This window comes from Pseudophryne corroboree (assembly GCF_028390025.1).
Source record: "Pseudophryne corroboree isolate aPseCor3 chromosome 3 unlocalized genomic scaffold, aPseCor3.hap2 SUPER_3_unloc_17, whole genome shotgun sequence".
Taxonomy (NCBI): Eukaryota; Metazoa; Chordata; class Amphibia; order Anura; family Myobatrachidae; genus Pseudophryne; species Pseudophryne corroboree.
The window spans coordinates 137,017-164,807 of NW_026967505.1; the positions used below are offsets into that span (position 1 = coordinate 137,017).

A 27,791-nucleotide genomic window follows, 5' to 3' on the forward strand; every position below is an offset into this window, starting at 1 on the left:
TTTGCAAAATTCTACAAGTTTGTTACCCTGGCTGATGGAGACCTCATGTTTGCTCAATCGGTGCTGCAGAGTCATCCGCACTCTCCTGCCCGGTCTGGAGCTTTGGTATAAACCCCATGGTCCTTACGGAGTCCCCAGCATCCTCTAGGTCATATGAGAAAATAGGATTTTAATACCTACCGGTAAATCCTTTTCTCTTAGTCCGTAGAGGATGCTGGGCGGACTCTATCTGCAGTACTTGTACATAGTTATTGCTAAGGTTACACAATGGTTGTGTTTTCAGTTAAGATCAGACTGTTGCTGATCTCTTTTGGTTCATGCTGTTAACTGGTTTAGTTATATACAATGTTGTACGGTGTGTTGTGGTGTGAGCTGGTATGTAACTCACCCTTAATTAACAAAATCCTTTTCCTCAAAATGTTTGTCTCCTCTGGGCACAGTTCCTATAACTAAAGGTCTGGAGGAGGGGCATAGAGGGAGGAGCCAGTTCATGCCCATTAAAGTCTTAGAGTGCCCATGTCTCCTGCGGAGCCTGTCTATACCCCATGGTCCTTATGGAGTCCCCAGCATCCTCTACGGACTAAGAGAAAAGGATTTACCGGTAGGTATTAAAATCCTATTTTAAGGACTAAAATAACCTCAGAATTTAACTCTAATATTCAAGCTTTGAGGTCCGATATCAGTGAGACTGGCACTCATACAGACTAAGATGAAAGAGATTGGGGTGTGGCTTGGCAGCGGATCCAGGCAGTTGGGCAGTGTTTGAGCTCCTGCCTGAGGCACACTTACCTCGCTCAAATTATGCTGCTACCTGCATGAGAGGACTCGTTTTGGACCCCCTCAATTGCTCCTGTGTCGGGAGTGGTGGTCTGCAGAGCCGGCGGGTGCCTCCTGCACCTGTGCGAGTTGCGGCCTGCTTCCCTGACTGGAGCAGGGGCCTCGATTTCTCCTCTGCCCTGGAAGTGAGGCGCTCGCGGTCTGCGACAGAACGCCCTCCTTTCCTCTGCTACCCCTGCGTCCATCACCCGCCTGACTGACCCGGCTGGGAAGCCCCCCTCAACTGCGGCACCTGGAGCGGGGACAGGCTGTTTGGCGCGGATGAGCCACCGGTGCATCTGGGACCAGAGACGCTGCTCACCTGTTCTCACTCTCTCCCCTCCTGCCGCAGGCCGTCTCCACGGATGTGGAGACACTCACCGCTTCCACCAACGTATCAGCCCGTATCCTGTGGGCTCCAGGTGCTCAGGCTGCTGTAGCCTTGTGTTTTAGACTGACGGCGCCATCTTGACTAGGGGCAGCACGCCCATACTGTATGCTATTGAGACAGAAGGTGGTGCAACCTGGGGACCTGGGACACCGGCGGACGGAGCCTGGTGTTTTACTGCAGCCGCTGATTGACCCCTCCTCTATAGCCGCGTGCTCCAGCTGGCGTGACACCCGCTGCGGATTCCGGAGACGTGGCACATAGTCTGGCTGCCTGTGCCGAGGCTGGCTGGGGTCACACTGCATCATCGCTCCCCTCCGCGGCCCGCTGACTCCACGCTTATCTCCCCATCTCTCTTATGCACCACAGAGCCTGCTCCACTGCTCCTGTGATGCCCCTGCTCCCGGTGGACACAGCACTAAAATCCCCAGCTGACGCAAGTGTTCTCCCTGTGGTTTCCCTCCCAGGATGCAGGTGGGCACCCCTGCCCCTTTTCTCGTCCTTTAGCCTAGCTCACAACGTGGCACAAAGGGCACCTGGAGATGTTCTCTACGTCTTCTCCCCCCTGCGCTGCCGTTCCCACTCGGCGGCGCGTTGGCGTGGCGCACCCAGGAATATTGGGGATGGCTATCTCTACCTCCTCTAGTGAGCTTTGAGAAGCGAACACCCAGGAGGGTTACAAATTATTAATGCTCGAGGCCCCCAGCGTTGCTACTGGCTGGTCCGTGCCTGTGTGCCCGTGGTTGTCTCTACCAGCAGATTTCTAAGGCCATTTTATTATCGTCAACTACCCTGACCCCAGGTCAGCTCGGCAACCCACTCCACTTTACCGTGGATTCCATTTCACTGTTGCCCAATCTCTAAGAGGCGCTCCATGGCGCACCTGATGCCTGTCCTAGGCTGGATCATCCTGCGGTCAACCAGCGTTAGAGGGCAGCTGCTCTCCTAGCCGAGGTCTCTCAGGATTATTTTCCATATTCATTTATGATCTCCTAAGCGGAGCTGATATTCTTGGTACTTATCACCTTGCCTTTCCCGTTCTACTATGTTGCAAAAAAATCCCCTGCTGTTAATAAACCCAGCATTCTTCGTGCATGGGAGAAAGCAGGTTCTACTTCTCGTAACTCTTCAACTACAGATCGAATGTCGGATTCGTAGGACGCTCCGTCGCCGAAAGCTCACCTTACCACCCAAGACATCATCTCTATTGTCACTAAAACTATTCAAACTGAGATGAGGTCAACGCTCATGGAATTTAGAAATGAACTGACCGACTTGGGCACACGTACTGATTCCCTGGAACGTAAGATGGATGAGGTTTGCCAGTACCAAGCCGTGATTGAGCAGGAGCTAACGGACCTCCGCGCAGATGTCGATCTTCATGGAGACCACTTGGAGGACTTGGACAATCAGAACCGCAGAAATAATATTAGGGTCCGCAAAATTCCAGCGAGTGTTACCATGGAGACCCTCCCAGGTTTTCCAGAAGGCCTATTCCTGAATCTGATCCCCGGTACTCCGAAAGACCTGCTCATTCTAGACAGGGCGCATAGGGCGCTCCGCCCTCGGCCTCCCCCAACTCAACCACCGCGGGATGTCATCCTCCGTTTCCACTATTACAAGACAAAGGAAAAACTCATGTCTGCGGCACGGGAACACCAATCCGTTGATTATTCCGGCACTCAACTTCAAATATACCAAGACTTAGCGCCTTCTACACTTAGAAAGCGTTGGGACCTTGCTGCTGTTACCAGAGTCCTCCGCACTCATTCTATTAAGTATAAATGGGGGTTTCCATTTCAGCTTCAAGTTACCAAAACTCAGTTAAAACCCCTGCTCAAGACTATGACCTTCTCAAGACTCTTGGTATCCTTGACACTCTAAGACAAACAAAGAGGAAGGGGGGTGCAAATCCCCACCCCCAAATTCCCTTCCGCACACTGAAAATTACCTGTAACCATCCCTGAATCTATCTGGTAATAAAATTCAGAGAATTTGTCACAAATGTTTGCAAACACATGTTTAAGCTGCTGGCCACTTCACGGCTTCTCTGATACAGCAGTCCTAACTACTTAATAGCAGGGCCCACATTGGGCCATGTAATTTGTCACAGTACGCCTCATGATAAAGGTTAATACTAAAACATTTCCAGCATGATTGAGCAGCTTCCAAATTGTTTGTCTGCTTGTGTCTGTCTATGACCCCTCCCCCTTCCAGCACCTGATATATAATTATCTCCAGGTATGATTGAGCAGCTTCCAAATTGTTTGTCTGCTTGTGTGCATGAGGCATTGAATGGGAGCAGAATTTGGAAGGCATGCTGTTCCTTGTAGTGCCAATGGGAGATCCTGGGGGTGGCTCCCTGGTAAGTTAGCTCTCTGTCTGGAAATGTTTTAGTATTGACCTTTATCATGAGGCGTACTGTGACAAATTACATGGCCCAATGTGGGCACTGCTATTAAGTAGTTAGGACTGCTGTATCAGAGAAGCCGTGAAGTGGCCAGCAGCTTAAACATGTGTTTGCAAACATTTGTGACAAATTCTCTGAATTTTATTACCAGATAGATTCAGGGATGGTTACAGGTAATTTTCAGTGTGCGGAAGGGAATTTGGGGGTGGGGATTTGCACCCCCCTTCCTCTTTGTTTGTCTGTCTATGACCCCTCCCCCTTCCAGCACCTGATATATAATTATCTCCAGGTATGATTGAGCAGCTTCCAAATTGTTTGTATCCTTGACACTCTACCTGACGAGTTTAGGAATCAACTCACTTCTGCATCCCCAATGAGGCCTATGGCACCTACTCCTGATTGGTCTATTAAATGACATGGCTTTCTTATAACCAGGGACATGTAACTATGCTTTGTTTTATTATTGTAAAATGTATTCCCTTCCCCCCCCCCCTCTCCCCAACATTCCGAACATACTGCTCTAGTTGTTCTAAGGACTGTTTGGTCTCTGGGACTCATGTACGATAGCCCTGCCTGGTCCCATCCAGACAATGATTGTTGTGCCTTGAATTGGTAAGGCTAATACTTTGCTTACTATAGCGGGACCGCCTTAGGCTATGGGCACGATATCGCAATTACTGTTGTTCCATTTCTTGTTGTAATGTTCATCAGTCGTTGACTACATGTTTTCATATAAGCCTGTTTGTTCTTCAATTTTCTTTTTTCTTTTTTTAATATAGTATAGTTACTTTCAACGTAATTGTTCTATTATATACTTGTCTGGTCATGTCACGATTTGGAATTTCTTTTCTCATGTCTTCACCTGTTACATCTCCACCCTTGCGCTTGACCGCAGGACGTCTTTGTTCTTGTTTTCCATGTTCTGGTTCTTACTTACTGTTTTCTTTAATTGTCGCTACCCCCCACAATGAAGGGACTGCCTTGTTGGCACTACCCCTCTCTCTTTTGGACCCTACCCGCATTTAGGAATGGGTCTATTCTTTGAGTTCACTCTCACACTTACTCTATTCTGTTTCTCTCTATTTTTCCTAGTCTTCTCTGTTTGGCCACGAGAATGGTTGTTCACTGCAGTGTACTCTGATGACTATTACCCCCCCCCCCCCCCCCATGACCTTGAAACTGTTATCCATTAATGTCAATGGTCTTAATTCCCCGTTTAAAAGATCCATGGCGTTTAATTTCTTTGCTCGGCACAAGCCGGATGTAATCTTTCTACAAGAAACTAATTTTAAAGTACCTCACCCCTCTTTAAACTGTAAAAAGTACCCTCACACCTTTTACTCTACTATGTCAGCCAAGCGTAGAGGCACTGCTATAATGATCCACCGTGATCTCCCCATAGTCATTCAAGATTCTGTCCTTGATGATAGTGGTAGATTTGTAATTCTCTCCCGTACCCTCAATCAAATTCCTATCACCTTGGCGTCCGTGTATGCCCCAAACATGCAGCAGGGTTCATTCTTTGGGATATTCTCTGACCAGCTCTCTAAATTCTTGAATTCTAAAATCATAGTAGCTGGGGATTGAAACGTTACCCTTGACCCCCTTTTTGATAGATCTCACCCTAGCACAGAGACGTCTGCTCACACAAAGCTGTCTAAACTTTTACAAACATGTATCTCCTCTTATAACCTGTATGATAGCTGGAGAACTCTGTATCCGTCCGCTAGAGGTTACACGCACTATTCACCTCCACACAACCTTTACACTGGCATTGACTATATTTTTGTAGATCGCGACTCCACTCAAAACCCTCCTAGGAGCGCAAATAATTCCTACTACTTGGTCAGACCACTATGCGATCATACTGGATATTGCTATCCCTCATAAGCTCTCGACCCCACGTGCATGACGTTTAAATGAGTCTCTTCTTCTTTAATCCTCCAACATAGATGAAATTAACGACATGGGGGTAATTCTGAGTTGATCGCAGCAGCAATTTTTTTAGCAATTGGGCAAAACCATTTGCACTGCAGGGGGGGGGCAGATATAACATTTGCAGAGAGAGTTAGATTTGGGTGGGTTATTTTGTTTCTGTGCAAGGTAAATACTGGCTGCTTTATTTTTACATTGCAATTTAGATTTCAGTTTGAATACACCCCACCCAAATCTAACTCTCTCTGCACGTTATATCTGCTCCTCCTGCAGTGCACATGGTTTTGCCCAACTGCTAACAAATTTGCTGCTGCGATCAACTCAGAATTAGGCCCATGATTCACACTTACCTCACTGATAATATTTCTCCTGATATTTCCCCTGGAGTGTTATGGGAAGCTCATAAAGCCACGTTACGTGGCCTTCTCATTAACCTTGCCTCGACTCACAGAAAGATTGAAGCTAAACGTATTCTTGACTTGGAAACCGAATTTACTTCTTTAACCCTTCTCCACCAGCGCTTCCCGAAAAAACAGCTATACACTAAGATTCTCTCACTTAAAGGACAAAAAAACAATCAGCTCACTCTTATGGATCCGCCAGAGGTTTTATGAAAAATCGAATAGAGCGGACACTTTGTTGGCTCGTCGTCTTCGGGCAATACGTACGCAGAATCATATACTTGCCCTAAAATGCTCTGACGGATCCGTGACTTGTGACCCTAAGGTTATGGCCTCACAGTTTCATGATTATTATGAATCCCTCTACAATCTATCTTCACCTACTCCTACTGACCCACTTCATATCACCACCATCCGACATTACTTATTCTCCTGTCGCTTACCGAAACTCACTGCTTCGGATCTAGAAAGACTTAATGCCCCTGTTTCCAACGAGGAAATTCTCACCACGATCGCTAAGCTACGCCGATCGTCCGCCCCGGGGCCTGATGGCTATACAGCTATCTATTATATAAAAAAAAATCACAGTCCCTGCTTTCCATGCTTCACTCATTATTTAACTCTTTATTGGAACAAGGCTCACTGGATGCAGCCACCACCAGGGCCAACATCATCGTCATACCCAAGCCTGATCGCGACCCACTGGAAATGAAAAATTATAGGCCCACCTCACTTTTAAATACAGACCTCAAGTTGTTCGCCAAAATCCTAGCGAACAGATTGGCCCCATTTCTACCGGTTTTAATACATCCGGACCAGGTCGGTTTTGTCCCTAACTGGCAGGCTGCGGATAATACTCGCCGACTTATTAATCTTATCCACCTCTCCCAACGGGAATCCATTCCGACCCTGGTGGTGGCTCTGGATGCAGAAAAAGCCTTTGATAGAGTAGCATGGCCCTTTATTCAACAAACACTGAGAAATATGGGTCTACATGGCGCTTTTTAAAATTCTGTTACCTCACTTTATCATAATCCTTCTGCCTCCGTTCTCGTTAATAGTCTTTTCTCCCCATCTCTTTCTATCAGGAATGGCATCTGACAAGGCTGCCCGCTCTCCCCGTTGCTGTTCGCTCCGGTGATGGAGCCATTGGCGGCCAAAGTCAGACTGAATGTCAACATCTCGGGCATTGTAATGGGAAACCACGAATACAAAATAGCGCTGTACGCTGACGATGTCATATTAACTTTAACTGACCCGAGCATATCCCTGCAACACTTATTTGAGGAGATTTAAACTTGTAGTCACCTGTCTAATTACAATCTCAATGCTGACAAAACAGATTTTAGATATAAATGTGTCTTCCCAAGATCTGCGCCTCCTACAATCTTATCCGTTTAAATGGCAACACACTAAGCTTAAATATCTAGGCATCTACCTAACTAAATCTCACTTGACGCTGTACACAGCTAATTTCCCACGGTTATTTTCGTCGATACGCACTGACCTAGTCGGTTGGAACAAACTCTATATCTCTTGGTTCGGGTGCATCGCTGATGTCAAAATGAACATATTGCCGCGATTACTGTATCTTTGGCAGACTCTCCCAATCCACATACCAACTAAAATATTGAAAAATCTTCAGCGGGACATATCTAGTTTTGTTTGGGCTGGAAAGAAACCCAGAGTTAAGATACGACTGCTCCAACAACATCGTACTTCGGGGGGCCTCGGCATGCCAGACCTGATTAAGTACTACCGTGCTACGCACTTAGCCTCCTGTGTTCTCTGGCACTCGCCTCCCGAGCAGAGACTGTGGACGCTTTTAGAAGCTCACGCAGTAAATATGTATTCACCCTCAACTCTGTTATGGTGCACACCTCGCTCCCGCCCGACTTCGTTTCTCTTATTACTGGGATCACTGCACTCGCTTTTATTGCTCTTATAATCCTTCATTGACCCCCTTATGGAACAATGTAGAGTTTCCTACAGGAAAACTCTTATAAAATCTATTACCGATGGTATTTAGTGCCATCTAGACTACAAACTATTTATCCTTCCTGCTCTGATAAATGTTGGAGACTTTGTGGGCAACGGGGAACCATGCTGCATGTTTGGTGGTCCTGTACATTCATCCATCGCTACTGGCGTCAGATTCATAAACTAATTTTTGATGTCACCGATGTAGTCGTCCCAGACTCGCCCTTCCATTCTTTACTTTTGCGTCCTATCCCTGACACCTTGAGCCATCAACTAAAACTAATTAAACACATTTTAAACACAGCCAAATGCCAAATTGTGGCAAATTGGAAGTCCGTCTCTCATCCTACTCTCTCCGCTACTGTTAATGCTATATGGTCCACATACAAATTAGAACGCATTACCGCTGCCGTTCATGATACGCCAAATAACTTTATTCGCACTTGGACGCCATGGACATTGCACTTTAATGCAGAACCACCATTGACGACCATCTGACCCATCGCCTATATATATGTCTGAACTCTGTAATGCGAACAACCTCATCTGGCCGACACTCACCCCCTCCCCTTCTTTCATTACACTTACCTCTTTTTCTTTCTTTTTTCTCTTCTTTACTTTCCTCTATTTTTCTTTTCGCTCTTTGTATAATTGTATTGCTGTTTTTGGTATTTAATTGATAGGATCACTATGGGCCTTGATATTATTGTGTCTTGTTAACGCCCCACTTCTGTGTAACTCCTATATTGATCCACATTCTTTTTACTGTTCTTGTTTTTGTTCTTATTATGACAAAAATCAATAAAACTTATTAAAAAAAAAAAAAAAAGATGAAAGAGATTGTTGCGTCTCACAAAGATCTGATTTCAGCACATGACACCCTTCAGGAAGACCTGGTCTCTATTCGTGATAAAGTCATTGATTTAGAAGACAGGTCTCGGAGAAATAATATCAGAATAATGGGCGTTCTGGATTCTGTTACAAATGCTGAGCTTTATGATTATGCCACGGTCCTCTTTTCAGAAGCTTCCACCTTAGGCTCCTGCCAAGGACCTTCTTATTGATAGGATCCATAGACTCCCAAAGTCCAAACAGGCCCCTATCCAAGCACGAGGGACACTCTGCTCAGGGTCCACTTTTTCACATTAAAGAACGCATTCTACGAGCCGCTTTGTCTTCCTCCCCATAGCTTAGTGCCTGGATAATCTGCGCTATTTCCGGATATTTCTCCTGCGACGCTGACCAAAAGGCATCTATTCCACCCAAGGGAATGTGCAATACAAATGGGGCTTCCCTACTAACCTTATTGAAATGCGAAACGGTGCCTTCACAGTGATACCTTCACCCGAGGATGGCCCTGCTATTCTGAAAAAGTGGGACATTCCTGTTGACAGTCCTTCCTGACACTTTACCTAAACCAATCCCGGAGGAGTTGTCTTCCGTATCGAAGTAATATGCTAAAGGAGTAAGACTCTTAGAGACACTCAGAGTTTGTTTCCTACTGTAACATGTGCCAACTGGGACTAAGTTACTGGGCATGGATCTATTTTTGGAACAAATTTATTTGCTCTTGGTATAGGTATAAAACGTATATTTTTATCTTCATTTCCTGTGCTATATAATTGCTATATGGTATATGGTCTGACATTCTTTCCAGTGTTACGTTTCATAATACCTTTTTAGAATGTTTGGGTGTTCAGGCAAAGCATGGCTGATTTGTCTAACATCCTGTTGGCCTTATAATGGTGTTGGTAGTACCTACATTGGATATCAGGCCATGATCTTGGCCTTTACCTCCTTTGGATACATTGAGATTTGATATTTCTTTGTACAATTGTTACTATGATGACTAGATTTTGCCTCTCGTATGGCTACTTGGGGTAGTCTGTGAGTTTCCCTTTTAGGCCCGACCGCCACCTTTTTCCACCTTTCTGTTACGGTACCCTAGTGACGGAATCTCTAGCTCCTTTATGGACGCTATTTCTGTTAGTCTCCCATTTTTGTTCCCTATTTTATTTTTTCTGATATTTGATAGTTTGAAATATGCACACGCCCTACAGACTCTATCGGACTTTACACAGATGATCCTAGATGTTTCATACCATGATCTGATCTCTCTCTATCACGGTGAAGTTTTAAGTCTTAATGTAAAAGGTTCTCCCCGTAAGAGATGTCTTGCATTAACATATTTCGCTGACCAGAAGGTGGCAGTGGTAGCCATTCAGGAATCACATGTTCCATTGCACTCTCCCCCTGAGTTTACCAATAACTACCCAACATGCTATATCTCCTGTGGTGTAGCCATCCTTTCTAAAAGATCCTGCCCCTTTCACCTGGAAAGCAAGTGGGTGGAATGCAATGGTAGATATTGGATTCTAGTTGGGAAAATTCATTATAAATATGTCACCCTCACTTCTCTCTATGCCCCTAATGCCAGACAGCCCCGATTACTTAGAGAGAGAAGGCCATCATCCAAGTGCCAGGGGACAGGTAATCAGCAGGGAATGTGCAGGATTCTGAATATGAGGGGAGAGCAGGAGTATAATAGGGGTTGATGGCTCCTGATGTATGAGATACACCAGAGAGTGTGGGGAGGAGGCTGGCCAGATCTCTGGGCTGGTAACACACAGTGACATAATGTGAGGGGGAGAGCAGGAGTATAATATGGGCTGAAGGCTCCTGATGTATGAGATACACCAGAGAATATGGGGAGAAGACTGGTCAGATCTCTGGGCTGGTAACACACAGTGACATAATGAGACTGGAGAGCAGGAGTAAAATAGGGGCTTATGCCTCCTGATTTATGAGATACACCAGAGAGTGTGGGGAAGAGACTGCTCAGATCTCTGGGCTGGTAACACACAGTGACATGATGTGATGGGGAGAGCAGGAGTATAATAGGGGCTGATTGCTCCTGATGTATGAGATACACCAGAGAGTGTGGGGAGGAGACTGGTCAGATCTCTGGGCTGGTAACACACAGTGACATGATGTGAGGGGGAGAGCAGGAGTATAATAGGGGCTGATGGCTCCTGATGTATGAGATACACCAGAGAGTGTGGGGAGGAGACTGGTCAGATCTCTGGGCTGGTAACACACAGTGACATGATGTGAGGTGGGAGCAGGAGTATAATAGGAGCTGATGGCTACTGACTCCCTCACTGGGAAAATATATATTCCTCTTTTTTTTTTGTACCGACAGAGGAGGGTGTAGTATAAGAGATTGCTGTAGTGACTGAGCAAGGAGTAAATGTGACTCTTTTCTGTAATTAGTGTTTATTACTTACCTGTGGTGATATCTGTAGGGATTTCCTCCTCCTTACACTGCTGATCTCCACTCATATACGTCTCTTCTTCTCCCTCTATATCTTCTGCCTTTATATCAGTCACATATGTCTCTTCTTCTCCCTCTATATCTTCTGCCTTTATATCAGTCACATACGTCTCTTCTTCTCCCTCTGTATCTTCTGTTTTTATATCAGTCACATACATCTCTTCTTCTCCCTCTATATCTTCTGCCTTTATATCAGTCACATATGTCTCTTCTTCTCCCTCTATATCTTCTGCCTTTATATCAGTCACATACGTCTCTTCTTCTCCCTCTATATCTTCTGCCTTCATATCAGTCACATACGTCTCTTCTTCTCCCTCTATATCTTCTGCCTTTATATCAGTCACATACGTCTCTTCTTCTCCCTCTATATCTTCTGCCTTAATCTCAGTCACATACGTCTCTTCTTCTCCCTCTGTATCTTCTATCTTAATGTCAGCGAGATATTCATCCTAAATAGCCCATAAAACAATATACATTAAAAATAGTATATTAATAGTATAATAGTATACACAGCTCCTCTACAGATCATATAGTGATGGTCACTTTGGTATATTGGGGAGACCCTAAATCCCTCCTACCTGATCCTTCTGTGGGATCCTGTGATTCTCCTCTGCACAATCCTGGGAATACAGAGGACGGGGACATCTCTCTGGGGTATCTCTGTTACTGGGTCCATCTGTAGGAGACACACAGTGACTGTGTAAATACACTGTATTTATGTGATTATCAGATGATGTGTGTATATAGGGGCCCCCCATACCTGCTCTCCCCTGTACAATACATGACCATCTCCTCTTACCCAGTGCTGTGTGGGGCCGGTGATTCTCCATCATCATATCCTTGTACAGACCCCTGTGTTCCTCTATATTCTCCGTCTCCTGCATGGAGACATAGACAGTGACATCATGACACATTATAGGAACCAGACACAAACAGTGATACAGTCATCACCCAGACACATCCCCTGGTGTTACTGTATAATGTCCCATTCCCAGCAGTCACCTCTCCAGTCATCACACAGACACATCCCCTGGTGTTACTGTATAATGTCCCATTCCCAGCAGTCACCACCCAGACACGTTCCCTGGTGTTACTGTATAATGTCCCATTCCCGGCAGTCATCTCTCCAGTCAACACTCAGACACATCCCTTGGTGTTACTGTATAATGCCCCATTCCCGGCAGTCACCTCTCCAGTCATCACCCAGACACGTCCCCTGGTGTTACTGTATAATGTCCCATTCCCGGCAGTCACCTCTCCAGTTATAACCCGGACACATCCCCTGGTGTTACTGTATAATGTCCCATTCCCAGCAGTCAACCGTCCAGTCATCACCCAGACATGTCCACTGGTGTTACTGTGTAATGTCCCATTTCCAGCAGTCAGCTCTCCAGTAATCACCTAGACACATCCCCCGGTGTTACTGTTAATGCCCCATTCCCGGCATTCACCTCTCCAGTCATCACCCTGACACGTCCCCTGGTGTTACTGTATAATGCCCTATTCCCAACAGTCACCTCTCCAGTCATCACCCAAACACATCCCCCGGTGTTACTGTATAATGTCCCATTCCAAGCAGTCACCTCTCCAGTCATCACCCAGACATATCTCCTGGTGTTACTGTATAATGTCACATTCCCAGCAGTCACCTCTCCAGTCATCACCCAGACCCATCCCCTGGTGTTAATGTATAATGTCCCATTCCCATTAGTCACCTCTCCAGTCATTACCTAGACATGTCCCCTGGTGTTACTGTATAATGCCCCATTCCCAGCAGTCACCTCTCCAGTCAGCAGCTGAATGATCTTGTTGGTGAGTTCCTGGATCTTCTGGTCACGGTGTCTCTCATGTATCAGTGAGTGAGGTGGAGGCACCGTGATGGGCCTCTGGGACCTTCTCAGTCCTCCTGTCACACGACGATGGCTGCTGGGTGTCTCACGCTCACCAGATGTCTTCTTCACACCTCTGTGAAATGGGGGAGACATAAATATCTCTGTAAATGCGCCCAGATCCCCTCACCTCCACAGTCATGTCCCTGTATTATTACTATAGATAATAGGATTTTGGTACTTACCAGATAAATCCTTTTCTTTGAATCCACAGGGGGCACTGGAGTACTCTTGGGATATGGACGGTGCCATAGCAGGGATAGGCACATTTAAACATTTAAATGTATAACCCTCCTTCTCCCTCCATACTCCCAAGATGCCTTAGTTTTTTTTGCTGAGCCAAATAGGAGCGACAGAGAGGATGAACAATGGAGAATTATATATAACATTATAACATAACAGACAACTAGAAAGGTGACACATAACATAATGATCAACTAGAAAGGTGACACAACAATAGATAACTATCACCTTACATTTGAACAAGTCAGTGAAATTGTGTTACCATAAGAACTATTGAACTTACCACCAGCCAGGTGAAACTGCTCTGGGTGGGCGTCCAGTGCCCCCTGTGGGTGCAAAGAAAAGGATTTATCTGGTAAGTATCAAAATCCTGTTTTCTTTCTAATCCACTAGGGGTCACTGGAGTACTCTTGGGACCTACCAAAGTTTCCCCCTTGGGCGGAAGAGCTGTTTGGCACCAGTAACACTAGACGGCCAAAGCTAGAAGCTGATGCCGCAGAATTATCAAACTTGTAAAAGCACACAAACGTGTGCACTGATGGCCATGTAATTGCATGGCAAGGTTGCGTCGTAGAAGCTCTAAAGCCTGCTGCCCATGACGTTCCCATCGACTAGCATGAAAGTGTACCTGACGAATGGTCAGGTTAATCTATCTGGCCAAGGTCTGTTTGGAAGCTGGCCAACCTATCTTGACTGCATCATAGAGAACAAAGTATCCGTTTTACGTATTGTTGATGTTCGGGCTACATAAACGCGGAGTGTGCGTACCACGTCCAAAGTAGCTAGAGTATCTGAATCTTCTGAAAAACAGGAACTACGATTGATTGGTTGATTGACGTGAAAGAAGATACTACCTGTGGTAGAAAAGCGGGATTTGTCCAAAGATCCGCTCTGTCAGTATGAAATACCAGAGACGGTGGCTTGCATGACAAGGCACCCAATTGTGCAACACGCCTTGCCGAAGCTAAGGCTAGGAGAAAATAGGATTTTAATTATATACCGGTAAATCCTTTCCTCGCAGTCCATAGAGGATGCTGGGGTCCAAATTAGTACCATGGAGTATAGACGGGTCCACTAGGAGCCATTGGCACTTTAAGAGTTTAATAGTGTGGGCTGGCTCCTCCCTCTATGCCCCTCCTACCAGACTCAGTCTAGAAACTGTGCCCGAGGAGACGGACAACTTCGAGAGAAGGATTTTACACAGATAGTGGCGAGATTTATACCAGCTCACACAAACAAGGCAAACCAGGCTAACTAGCCTGAAAACTCAGCTGAAGCAGTACTGAAACAGCAAAGAAACGCAGAACTTACCTAGGAACCAGGTTGTACTGAACCAAAGAACCAATGCAGGAAAACGCAGCACTGGACGGGCGCCGAGCATCCTCTATGGACTACAAGAAAAGGATTTACTGGTAGGTAATTAAAATCCTATTTTCTCTTACGTCCTAGAGGATGCTGGGGTCCACATTAGTACCATGGGGATGTACCAAAGCTCCCAGAATGGGAGGGAGAGCGTGCAGGCTCTTGCAGAACTGCTTGAACAAACTTGAGGTCCTCAGAGGCCAAAGTATCGAACATGTAGAACTTAGCAAACGTGTTCGACCCAGACCAAGTAACCGCTCGGCAAAGCTGAGACACCCCAGGCAGCCGCACAAGAAGAACCCACCTTACGAGTAGAGTGGGCTTTAACAGATTTTGGACACGGCAATCCTGCAATAGAATAAGCATGCTGGATAGTGAACCTGATCCAGGGAGAAATCATCTACTTAGAAGCAGGACACCCAATTTTCTTGGGATCATACAGGACAAACAGAGTCCGATTTTCTGTGATGAGCAGTCCCCTTCACATAGATCTTCAAAGCCCTCACAACATCCAAGGACTTTGAAGCAATTGAGGAGTAAGTAGCCACTGGCAGCACAATAGGTTGGTTGATATGAAATGCCAACACAACTTTGGGAAGGAACTGTTGACACATCCTGAGTTCTGCCCTATCTTCATGGAAGACTAAATAGGGGCTTTTACAGGACAAAGCCCCCAGTTCTGACATACGTTGCACAGAAGCCAAGGCCAACAACGTGACAGCCTTCCACGTGAGAAACTTGACCTCAACCTCCTGTAAAGGCTCAAACTAATCCGATTGCAGGAAATGCAACACCATGTCAAGATCCCAGGGTGCCGTCAGCACCACAAAGGGAGGCTGGATGTGCAGAAACCCCTTTCAAAAAGGTCTGAACTTCAGGGAGGACAGACAATTGTTTCTGGAAGAAAATGGATAAAGCCGAAATCTGGACCTTTAGGGATCCCAACCTCAGGCCCTTATCCACACCTGCTTGCAGGAAAAGGAGAAACCGTCCAAGTTGAAACTCCACCGCAGGAAATTTCTTGGATTCACACCAAGACACAAACTTTTTCCAAATTTGATGGTAATGTTTAGACGTTACTCCCTTCCTAGCCTGTATCAAGGTAGGAATAACCACGCTCGGAATACCCTTCTGAGCTAAGATCTGGCGTTCAACCTCCATGCCGTCAAACGTAGCTGTGGTAAGTCTTGATAAGCGAACGGCCCCTGTTGCAGAAGATCCCCCCGAAGAGGAAGAGGCCTTGTATCTTCCAGTAGAAGATCCAGCAGATCCTCGTACCAAGCCCTCCCTGGCCAATCCGAAGCAATGAGGATCGCCTGAACCCTTGTTCTTTTTACAAGCTTTAGAATTCTTGGAATGAGTGGAAGTGGAGGGAACACATACACTGACTTGAACACCCACGGCGTTACCAAGGCATCTGCCACTGCTTGTTGGTCTCTCGACCTGGAACAGTACCTCCAAAGCTTCTTGTTGAGGCGGAAGGCCATCATGTCTATTTGAGGTACACCCCAACGACTTGTTATCTCCTCGAACACCTCCGGGTGGATGCCCCACTCTCCTGGATGGAGATCGTGTCTGCTGAGTTAGTCCGCTTCCCAGTTGTCCACTCCCGGAATGAAGATTGCTGACAGCGCCACTGCATGCCTTTCTGCCCAGAAGAGGATTTTTGTCACCTCTGACATTGCAGCTCTGCTCTTCGTTCCACCCTGTCGGTTTAAGTAGGCCACCGTCGTTACATTGTCCGACTGCACTTGAATGGCCTGATCTTGCAGAAGCTGTGCTGCTTGTAGAAGACCGTTATACACGGCTCTTAGCTCCAGGATGTTTATTGGTAGAAGGGATTCCTGACTTGACCACCTTCCTTGGAAGGTTTCCCCTTGGGTGACTGCTCCCCAACCTCTGAGACTTGCATCCGTGGTTAGAAGATCCAGTTCTGAACCCCAAACCTGCGGCCCTCCAGAAGGTGAGGCAGTTGCAGCCACCAGAGGAGTGAAATCCTTGCTTTCGACGACAGACGTATCCTCTGGTGCATGTGTAGGCGAGATCCCGATCACTGGTCTAGGAGATCAAGTTGGAATGACGGGCATGAAATCTTCCGTACTGTAGAGCCTCGTAAGAGGCAACCATCTTTCCCGGAAGGCGAATGCACTGATGGACCGATATCCGGGCAGGCTTCAAGACATCCCGGACCATGGATTGTATCACCAACGCCTTCTCCACCAAGAAACACCCTCTGCACCTCTGTGTCGAGGATCATGCCCAGGAAAGACAATCTCCTTGTCGGCTCCAAATGGGACTTTGGAAGGTTCAGGATCCAACCGTGCTCCCTGAGCAGATGAGTCGTAAGAGCAATGGACTGTAACAACTTCTCCCTGGACGATGCCTTTATCAGCAGATCATCCAGATATGGAATTATGTTCACTCTATGTCTCTCGGAGAACCATCATCTCTGCCATCACCTTGGCGAAGACCCTCGGTGCCGTGGACCGAATGGCAGTGCCTGGAACTGATAGTGATTGTCTAACAGTGCAAACCTCATGCGGCGGCCAAATGGGAATGTGGAGGTACGAATCCTTGATATCTAGGGACACCAGAAACTCCCCCTCCTCCAGACCTGAGGTGACTGCCCTCAGAGACTCCATTTTGAAGTTCAAGTTCAAAATTGGCCTGACCGAACCATCCGGTTTCGGTACCACGAAAAGGTTTGAACAGTAACCCTTACTTTGCTGATGAGGTGGAACTGGAACAAAGAACTCTGACTTTTCCAAGTTTTGGATGGCTTCCTGCAGGTTAGCCCTGTCTGCCAATAAAGCTGGTAAGCCTGATTTGAAGAATCGGTGAGGTGGGAGATCTTGAAACTCCAGCCTGTACCCCTGGGACACAATATCCTGCACCCTGGGATCCAGGCCGGACGACACCCAGACGTGGCTGAAACGCCTGAGTCTCGCTCCCACCCATCCATCCTCCAGGCTCCGCAGTCCACCGTCATGCTGAAGATTTTAATGTACCAGAAGCCGGCTTCTGGTCCTGAAAACCTGCAGGTGCAGGTTTTTTTGATTTTGTACGACCTCCTCTAAAGAAGGTGGTAGGAGGCTTGGACTTTTTAGTCTTAGCGGCCCGAAATGACTGCAGTGCAGATGAAGAAAATAAGATTTTACTTACCGATAAATCTATTTCTCGTAGTCCGTAGTGGATGCTGGGACTCCGTAAGGACCATGAGGAATAGCGGCTCCGCAGGAGACAGGGCACAATAATAAAAGCTTTAGGATCAGGTGGTGTGCACTGGCTCCTCCCCCTATGACCCTCCTCCAAGCCTCAGTTAGGATACTGTGCCCGGACGAGCGTACATAATAAGGAAGGATATTGAATCCCGGGTAAGACTCATACCAGCCACACCAATCACACCGTATAACTCGTGATCTGAACCCAGTTAACAGTATGATAACAACGAAGGAGCCTCTGAAAAGATGGCTCACAACAAGAATAACCCGAATTTTGTAACAATAACTATATACAAGTATTGCAGACAATCCGCACTTGGGATGGGCGCCCAGCATCCACTACGGACTACGAGAAATAGATTTATCGGTAAGTAAAATCTTATTTTCTCTGACGTCCTAGTGGATGCTGGGACTCCGTAAGGACCATGGGGATTATACCAAAGCTCCCAAACGGGCGGGAGAGTGCGGATGACTCTGCAGCACCGAATGAGAGAACTCCAGGTCCTCCTCAGCCAGGGTATCAAATTTGTAGAATTTAGCAAACGTGTTTGCCCCTGACCAAGTAGCTGCTCGGCAAAGTTGTAAAGCCGAGACCCCTCGGGCAGCCGCCCAAGATGAGCCCACTTTCCTTGTGGAATGGGCTTTTACAGATTTTGGCTGTGGCAGTCCTGCCACAGAATGTGCAAGCTGAATTGTATTACAAATCCAACGAGCAATCGTCTGCTTAGAAGCAGGAGCACCCAGCTTGTTGGGTGCATACAGGATAACAGCGAGTCAGATTTTCTGACTCCAGCCGTCCTGGAAACATATATTTTCAGGGCCCTGACTACGTCCAGTAACTTGGAGTCCTCCAAGCCCCTAGTAGCCGCAGGTACCACAATAGGTTGGTTCATGTGAAAAGCAGAAACCACCTTAGGGAGAAATTGAGGACGAGTCCTCAATTCTGCCCTGTCAGAATGAAAAATTAAGTAAGGGCTTTTATATGATAAAGCCGCCAATTCTGACACACGCCTGGCTGAAGCCAGGGCTAACAGCATCGTCACCTTCCATGTGAGATATTTTAAGTCCACAGTGGTGAGTGGTTCAAACCAATGTGACTTTAGGAAACTCAACACAACATTGAGATCCAAAGGTGCCACTGGAGGCACAAAAGGAGGCTGTATATGCAGTACCCCTTTTACAAATGTCTGAACTTCAGGCACTGAAGCCAGTTCTTTCTGGAAGAAAATCGACAGGGCCGAAATTTGAACCTTAATGGACCCTAATTTTAGGCCCATAGACAGTCCTGTTTGCAGGAAATGGAGGAAACGACCCAGTTGAAATTCCTCTGTAGGGGCCTTCTTGGCCTCACACCACGCAACATATTTTCTCCAAATGCGGTGATAATGTTTTGCGGTTACATCCTTCCTGGCTTTGACCAGGGTAGGGATGACTTCATCTGGAATGCCTTTTTCCCTCAGGATCCGGCGTTCAACCGCCATGCCGTCAAACGCAGCCGCGGTAAGTCTTGGAACAGACAAGGTCCCTGCTGGAGCAGGTCCTTTCTTAGAGGTAGAGGCCACGGGTCTTCCGTGAGCATCTCTTGAAGTTCCAGGTACCAAGTCCTTCTTGGCCAGTCCGGAACCACGAGTATCGTTCTTACTCCTCTCCTTCTTATGATTCTCAGTACTTTTGGTATGAGAGGCAGAGGAGGGAACACATACACTGACTGGTACACCCACGGTGTTACCAGAGCGTCCACCGCTATTGCCTGAGGGTCCCTTGACCTGGCGCAATATCTGTCCAGTTTTTTGTTTAGACGGGACGCCATCATGTCCACCTTTGGTTTTTCCCAACGGTTTACAATCAGGTGGAAGACTTCTGGGTGAAGTCCCCACTCTCCCGGGTGAAGGTCGTGTCTGCTGAGGAAGTCTGCTTCCCAGTTGTCCACTCCCGGAATGAACACTGCTGACAGTGCTATCACATGATTTTCCGCCCAGCGAAAAATCCTTGCAGCTTCTGCCATTGCCCTCCTGCTTCTCGTGCCGCCCTGTCTGTTTACGTGGGCGACTGACGTGATGTTGTCCGATTGGATCAATACCGCCTGACCCTGAAGCAGGGGTTTTGCTTGACTTAGGGCATTGTAAATGGCCCTTAGTTCCAGAATGTTTATATGAAGAGATGTTTCCATGCTTGACCACAAGCCCTGGAAATTTCTTCCCTGTGTGACTGCTCCCCAGCCTCTCAGGCTGGCATCCGTGGTCACCAGGATCCAATCCTGAATGCCAAATCTGCGGCCCTCTAGTAGATGAGCACTCTGCAGCCACCACAGAAGAGACACCCTTGTCCTTGGTGACAGGGTTATCCGCTGATGCATCTGAAGATGCGATCCGGACCATTTGTCCAGTAGATCCCACTGAAACGTTCTTGCATGGAATCTTCCGAATGGAATCGCTTCGTAAGAAGCCACCATTTTTCCCAGGACCCTCGTGCACTGATGCACTGACACCTGGGCTGGTTTTAGGAGGTTCCTGACTAGCTCGGATAACTCCCTGGCCTTCTCCTCCGGGAGAAACACCTTCTTCTGGACTGTGTCCAGAATCATTCCTAGGAACAGTAGACGTGTCGTTGGAATCAGCTGCGATTTTGGAATATTTAGGATCCACCCGTGCTGACGTAACACTACCTGAGATAGTGCTACTCCGACTTCTAACTGTTCCCTGGATCTTGCCCTTATCAGGAGATCGTCCAAGTAAGGGATAATTAAGATGCCTTTTCTTTGAAGAAGAATCATCATTTCGGCCATTACCTTGGTAAAGACCCGAGGAGCCGTGGATAACCCAAACGGCAGCGTCTGAAACTGATAATGACAGTTTTGTACTACAAACCTGAGGTACCCTTGGTGAGAAGGGTATATTGGGACGTGGAGATAAGCATCCTTAGACACCATATAGTCCCCTTCTTCCAGGCTCGCTATCACCGCTCTGAGTGACTCCATCTTGAATTTGAACCTTTTTATGTAAGTGTTCAAGGATTTCAGATTTAAAATTGGTCTCACCGAGCCGTCCGGCTTCGGTACCACAAACAGCGTGGAATAATACCCCTTTCCCTGTTGTAGGAGGGGTACCTTGATTATCACCTGCTGGAAATACAGCTTGTGAATGGCTTCCAAAACTGCCTCCCTGTCGGAGGGAGACTTTGGTAAAGCAGACTTCAGGAACCGGCGAGGGGGAAACGCCTCGAATTCCAGTTTGTACCCCTGCGATACTACCTGTAGAATCCAGGGGTCCACTTGCGAGTGAGCCCACTGCGCGTTGAAATTCTTGAGACGGGCCCCCGCCATGTCTGAGTCTGCTTGTAAAGCCCCAGTGTCATGCTGAAGACTTGGCAGAAGCAGGGGAGGGCTTCTGCTCCTGGGAAGCGGCTGCATGGTGCAGTCTTTTTCCTCTTCCTCTGCCCCGAGGCAGAAAGGAGTGGCCTTTCGCTCGCTTGTACTTATGGGAACGAAAGGACTGAGTTTGAAAAGACGGTGTCTTTTTCTGCTGATGTGAAGTGACCTGGGGTAAAAAGGTGGACTTTCCAGCCGTTGCCGTGGCCACCAGGTCCGATAGACCAGCCCCAAATAACTCCTCCCCTTTATACGGCAATACTTCCATATGTCGTTTGGAATCCGCATCCCCTGACCACTGTCGCGTCCATAACGCTCTTCTGGCAGAGATGGACATAGCACTTACTCTTGATGCCAGGGTGCAAACATCCCTCTGTGCATCACGCATATATAGTAATGCATCCTTTAAATGTTCTATAGTTAACAAAATATTGTCCCTATCCAGGGTATCAATATTCTCAGTCAGGGAATCCGACCATGCGACTCCAGCACTGCACATCCAGGCTGAGGCGATTGCTGGTCCCAGTATAACACCAGTATGTGTGTATATACTTTTTAGGATATTTTCCAGCCTTCTATCAGCTGGTTCTTTTAGGGTGGCCGTATCAGGAGACGGTAACGCTACTTGTTTAGATAAACGTGTGAGCGCCTTATCTACCCTAGGGGGTGTTTCCCAACGCGCCCTAACCTCTGGCGGGAAAGGATACAGTGCTAATAATTTATTAGAAATTAGCAGTTTTTTGACGGGAGAAACCCACGCTTTATCACACACCTCATTTAATTCATCTGACTCAGGAAAAACTATTGGTAATTTTTTAACACCCCACATAATACCCTTCTTTGTGGTACTTGTAGTGTCAGAAATGTTCAATGCCTCCTTCATTGCCGTGATCATGTAACGTGTGGCCCTACTGGACATTACGTTTGTCTCGTCACCGTCGACACTAGACTCAGTATCTGTGTCTGGGTCTGTGTCGACCCACTGAGGTAACGGGCGTTTTAGGGCCCCTGACGGTGTCTGAGACGCCTGGACAGGCACTAATTGATTTGCCGGCTGTCTCATGTCGTCAACAGTTTTTTGCAAAGTGCTGACATTATCACGTAATTCTTTAAATACGATCATCCAGTCAGGTGTCGACTCCCTAGGGGGTGACATCACTAACACAGGCAATTGCTCCGCCTCCACATCATTTTCCTCCTCATACATGTCGACACACACGTACCGACACACAGCACACACACCGGGAATGCTCTGATAGAGGACAGGACCCCACTAGCCCTTTGGAGAGACAGAGGGAGAGTCTGCCAGCACACACCCAGCGCTATATATATATATACAGGGATAACCTTATATAAGTGTTATTGCCTTATAGCTGCTGTTTATATTGTTATTTGCTGCCAATAGTGCCCCCCCTTCTCTTTTTTACCCTGATTCTGTAGCAGGTCTGCAGGGGAGAGTCAGGGAGCCGTCCTTCCAGCGGAGCTGTGAGGGAAAATGGCGCTTGTGTGCTGAGGAGATAGGCTCCGCCCCTTCACGACGTCCTTATCTCCCGCTCTTTTGTGTAAAAATGGCAGGGGTTAAAATACATCCATATAGCCCAGGAGCTATATGTGATGTATTCTTTTGCCAACCTAAGGTTTATCTTTAATATTGCGTCTCACGGCGCTCCCCCCCCAGCGCCCTGCACCCTCAGTGACCGGAGTGTGAAGTGTGCTGAGAGCAATGGCGCACAGCTGCGGTGCTGTGCGCTACCTTAGTCTGAAGACAGGATCGTCTTCTGCCGCCGATTTCACTCGACCTCTTCGTCTCTTCTGGCTCTGTAAGGGGGACGGCGGCGCGGCTCCGGTGACCCATCCAGGCTGTACCTGTGATCGTCCCTCTGGAGCTAATGTCCAGTAGCCTAAGAAGCCCAATCCACTCTGCACGCAGGTGAGTTCGCTTCTTCTCCCCTTAGTCCCTCGATGCAGTGAGCCTGTTGCCAGCAGGACTTACTGAAAATAAAAAAAAACCTAAAACTAAACTTTTATTCTAAGCAGCTCAGGAGAGCCACCTAGATTGCACCCTTCTCGGCCGGGCACAAAAATCTAACTGAGGCTTGGAGGAGGGTCATAGGGGGAGGAGCCAGTGCACACCACCTGATCCTAAAGCTTTTATTATTGTGCCCTGTCTCCTGCGGAGCCGCTATTCCCCATGGTCCTTACTGAGTCCCAGCATCCACTAGGACGTCAGAGAAAAGGGTTTCTTTGTAGAAGGTGGAGCTGAGAGAAGAAAAGGTGACTTACCAACGCTTCCCCAAATAGAGCCTGACCTGTGTAGAGTAGGTTCTCCACACTTTTCCTGGAGTCCACGTCTGCAGACCATTGGCATAGCCAGAGTCCCCTGTGAGCTGAGGTGTACATGGAATATGTTCTTGCATTCAGCGTACCCAGATCCTTCATGGATTTGATAATGCTAAAATATCCTTAGGAAAGAAAGCTATACCGTAAACACACCTTAAATACACTTTACCATGGAGCTGCTTCGGCCGCTGTACTTATCACACACTCTATGCTCTTTGTACGCTATTAGCGTACAAAGTCCCGTACTGCGTACGGACTTCGCGTACAAACGCCACGCTGACGGTACAAAGTACTCACAGCGCGTACACACCCTGAGTTACACCGCAAACCCTTAACAGTTATGCTATGCAATGATATTACGCTTTAAACCTTAGCAGGGCAATGAAGACACGACACCAATTGTGATTTTACCGCTGGGTTACGACACCACAGTGGATTATTGCTAAAAGGGGGTTACAATACAAACAATACAATATAATATAATATAACAGAGTAAATGGCTACATTCAATGGTACATACGTGAGTGGATTCGCTTGCGCTACCCGTTCCGGTCCTCCGTCATCAGATAGATGACCAGGCCTGCAGCAGGCTCTCTTTATACAATTCTTCCAAAAACCAATACAATAGATACTGTAATCTCTTTGTCCATTGGACACAGGGATGCACATTTACAGTACAGGAGAGGTCGGTTTGAAAAGGTGGGCGATGTCTTTCTCAACTGCTCTTGTGGGTGGTCTCCTCTGGATTCCCGCCGCATAATGTACAGTAAATACAGTTTATATTCTGCTTCTGCACATAACTATCCGCAGGAACATGCGATTTTCCTCAAACCAACACCGGAATGTTACCCTTAAAATACCCTACAGCTGGATACCAAACACCACCTTATAACCTTGGTCTGTCCCCTAGCCTTCCATGCATTCACAAACTCTACCGTAAATACTCATACCACGCACTAATGGACAGCGGGAGAGACCATAAGCAAATTGCGGATATGCACACGCACGACAGAACAAGTGCACGCAGGGAGGCCATCTGTGTGTAGTTTACACGTGGTGTGTGTACTGCAATATTTTTCGACTTTGACAGATTCCACCATGAACCATGCAGAATCCTGAATGTTGCATAAAAACAATTCAATGTCACTCCTATCCATTGTATCTAAGCCCTCTAGTACCGTGCCTGACCACTTTACTATAGCTTTAGAGATCCACACCCAGGCAATAGTAGGCCTTAACACCACCCTTGACGCAGTGTATATGGATTTGAGCGTTGTGTCAATCTTACGATCAGCCGGTTCTTTCAACGCGGCAGAACACGGGACAGGTAAAACCACTTTTTTTGATAGCCTGGAGACAGATGTGTCAACTATGGGCGGGTTTCCCAACTTTTCTTATCCTCTTCAGGGAAGGGAAAATCAACCAGAATCTTTCTGGAGATCTGGAATTTTTTCTCCGGGTCTTCCCAGGAATTAACAAATATAGCGTTTAATTCTCTGGATGTCGAGAAGGTTAGCGAGGCTTTCTTATTGTCTGTGAAGTAAGCCTCCTCAACCTGCACAGGTGGTGTCTCAGTAATGTGTAACACATCTCTAATGGCTTCAATCATCAGCTGCACACCCTTTGCAAGGGATGCCGCCCTGCTCAGCACATCCCCATCACCGTCCGCCGTGTCTGAGTCGGTATCCGTGTCATCCTGCGTAATCTGGGCAAGTGCACGTTTCTGAGGGTACACGCTAGGGGTTTTCTAAGGGATAGGAATGGAACCAGACCACCCTGCCATCTGCTTTAAAGCCTAAGTTTCAGTCTCAGTATGGGCTACCCTGGTAGAGATCTCAGAGATCAGTCCCTTAATAGAAGCTAGCCATTCTGGCTCAGTAACAGGAATCTGAGACAAAACATTACATTCCTGGGTACAGGAAATGGACTCTTCTGGAGAAGAAGCGTCCTCTGTAGCATAAGACACAGAATCCCTGGACATGGTTATGTGAGAAACATAAACCCACACTCACACAGGAAAATGCCAGACACCGTTTTCCCCCCCAAATAATTCAGAGAAGCACAGAGCTTGGAGTCAGCGCACACGCAGCGCTTCCCTAGGTAGAGACAATGGGGGTTATTCCGAGTTGATTGCAGCCAGCAATTTTTTGCTGCTGGTGCGATGAACTAATCCACGCCTATGGGGGAGTGTATTTTAGCTTAGCAGGGCTGCGATCACTTGTGCACTCCTGCTAAGCTAAAAAAGTTTCCAGCAACCTAGGAGTAAGGCTGGATCTACTTATCCTGTGCTACGGATCCAGCGATGTTCCTCCCGGCTTTGACGTCAGACATTCGCCTTCCGTTTGCTGGAAACACCTGCGTTCGGACGACCACTCCCCGAAAACGGCATCCAACGGTGAGTATCCGCCCCGGAACCGCCTCTCCGCTGTCAATCTTCCTGCGTTAAGTGCTGCGTCTTTTTTCATTGTGAGCATTGTTGCCCGGCGACTGTAGTCGCCTGGCAATGACGCACGTGCGCTTTGCGAACGCCACGCATGCGCAATTCCGACCCGTTCGCACCACAGCAAAGAACTGCTGCGTTCTAATGGGTCGGAATGACCCCCATATCACTACCTAGCGCTGACTGTGTACCTTAATAGCTACACAGTAATTACACAGCCCCCCTCCCTTCTACAACCCCCTAGTACCACACAGGATAGCTGGAGTTGCGTGGAGGGACAGCTCTCACTGTCAGCGTCACTGTAGTGGATCTGCAGGCAGGAAAATGGCGCTGGTGAGCTGCTGGGTCCGCTCTGAGAAGCTCCGCCCCTTGATCATGGCGCTGCTTCCCGCTCTTCACTTCTTTATACTGGCCTGAGGAATGGTGCTGGCAGCGTTACCGAGGTCCCTGACAGTGTGAGTGACCAGTGTAGGGTATAGGCGCTGGCTCAGGGCGCCCCTCACAGCGCCGCACAATGTACCGCTGAGCCTTCGGAGCGCGGTCCATACCGCGCTCCGACCCTGTTGCGGCCATCTTCACACCTGCTCCCCGCTTGTCACGGGGGGCCAGTGACTCACTCGCCACCGGAATTCTTCTGGCTCTGTTAGGGGTTGGCGGCATGCTGCGGGAGTGAGCGGTCACCTGGGGCGGCTAACGATTATCACCCTCAGGAGCTCAGTGTCCTGTCAGCGGAGATAGTGGCTCAGACCCTGCAGGGCGGACACTACTCCTCCCCTAAGTCCCACGAAGCAGGGAGGCTGTTGCCAGCAGCCTCTCTGTGTCTAAATTATTCTCAGAAAACAGTAAAACTAAAGAAGCTCCCCTAGCTGTGACCAGCTCCTCCGGGCACATTTTCTAAACTGAGTCTGGTAGGAGGGGCATAGAGGGAGGAGCACACTATTAAACTCTTAAAGTGCCAATGGCTCCTAGTGGACTCGTCTATACCCCATGGTACTAATGTGGACCCCAGCATCCTCTATGACGTAAGAGAAATAATAATAACAATAACAACAACAACAACAACAACAACAGGACACCACAGGCCGTTCCGTTTTGTATAATAATAATAATAATAATAATAATAATAATAACAACAACAACAGGACACCACAGGCCGCTCCCTTTTGTATAATAATAATAATAATAGAATGTCCTATCATTATTATTATTATACAGGGAAAGCAGCCTGTGGTGTCCTGTTATTGTTAGTATACAGGGGTAGCAGTCTGTGATGTCCTGTTAATAATAATAATAATAATAATAATAATAATAATAACAGGACATCACATGCTGCTCCCCCTGTATACTAACAATAACAGGACACCACAGCCTGCTTCCCCTGTATAATAATAATGACAGGACATTATAATAATAATAATACTAATAATAAGTGGATACCACAGGCTACTCCCCCTGTATAATAATAATAATAATAATAATAATACTGCTTCCCTTGTATAATAATAACAGGACACCACAGGCTGCTCATCCTGAATAAAAAAAGGACACCACAGGCTGCTCCTACTGTACAATAATAATAACAGGACACCACAGGCTGCTCCCCCTGTATAATAATAATAATAATAATAATAATAAGACACCAATGGCTACTCCACCCTGTATAAT

At 47.3% G+C, this 27,791-nt stretch overlaps 2 protein-coding genes across 2 annotated transcripts in view; one reads left to right on the plus strand and one right to left on the minus strand.

Moving 5' to 3' along the window:
• LOC134983526 (gastrula zinc finger protein XlCGF57.1-like) overlaps positions 1-13,226 on the minus strand; it is a 32,830-nt gene extending 19,604 nt beyond the window's left edge. Inside the window, exons 1-4 of the mRNA XM_063949181.1 lie at positions 13,046-13,226; positions 12,064-12,142; positions 11,843-11,940; positions 11,218-11,713 (exon numbers count right to left, since the gene is read on the minus strand). Coding sequence (XP_063805251.1) covers positions 11,218-11,713; positions 11,843-11,940; positions 12,064-12,100 — 631 coding nt within the window. The 5' untranslated portion in view covers positions 12,101-12,142; positions 13,046-13,226. The remainder of the gene's footprint in view (positions 1-11,217; positions 11,714-11,842; positions 11,941-12,063; positions 12,143-13,045) is intronic.
• LOC134983529 (uncharacterized) overlaps positions 1-27,791 on the plus strand; it is a 166,272-nt gene that overhangs the window by 114,853 nt on the left and 23,628 nt on the right. The window contains exon 5 of the mRNA XM_063949184.1: positions 2,363-3,070. Coding sequence (XP_063805254.1) covers positions 2,363-3,070 — 708 coding nt within the window. The remainder of the gene's footprint in view (positions 1-2,362; positions 3,071-27,791) is intronic.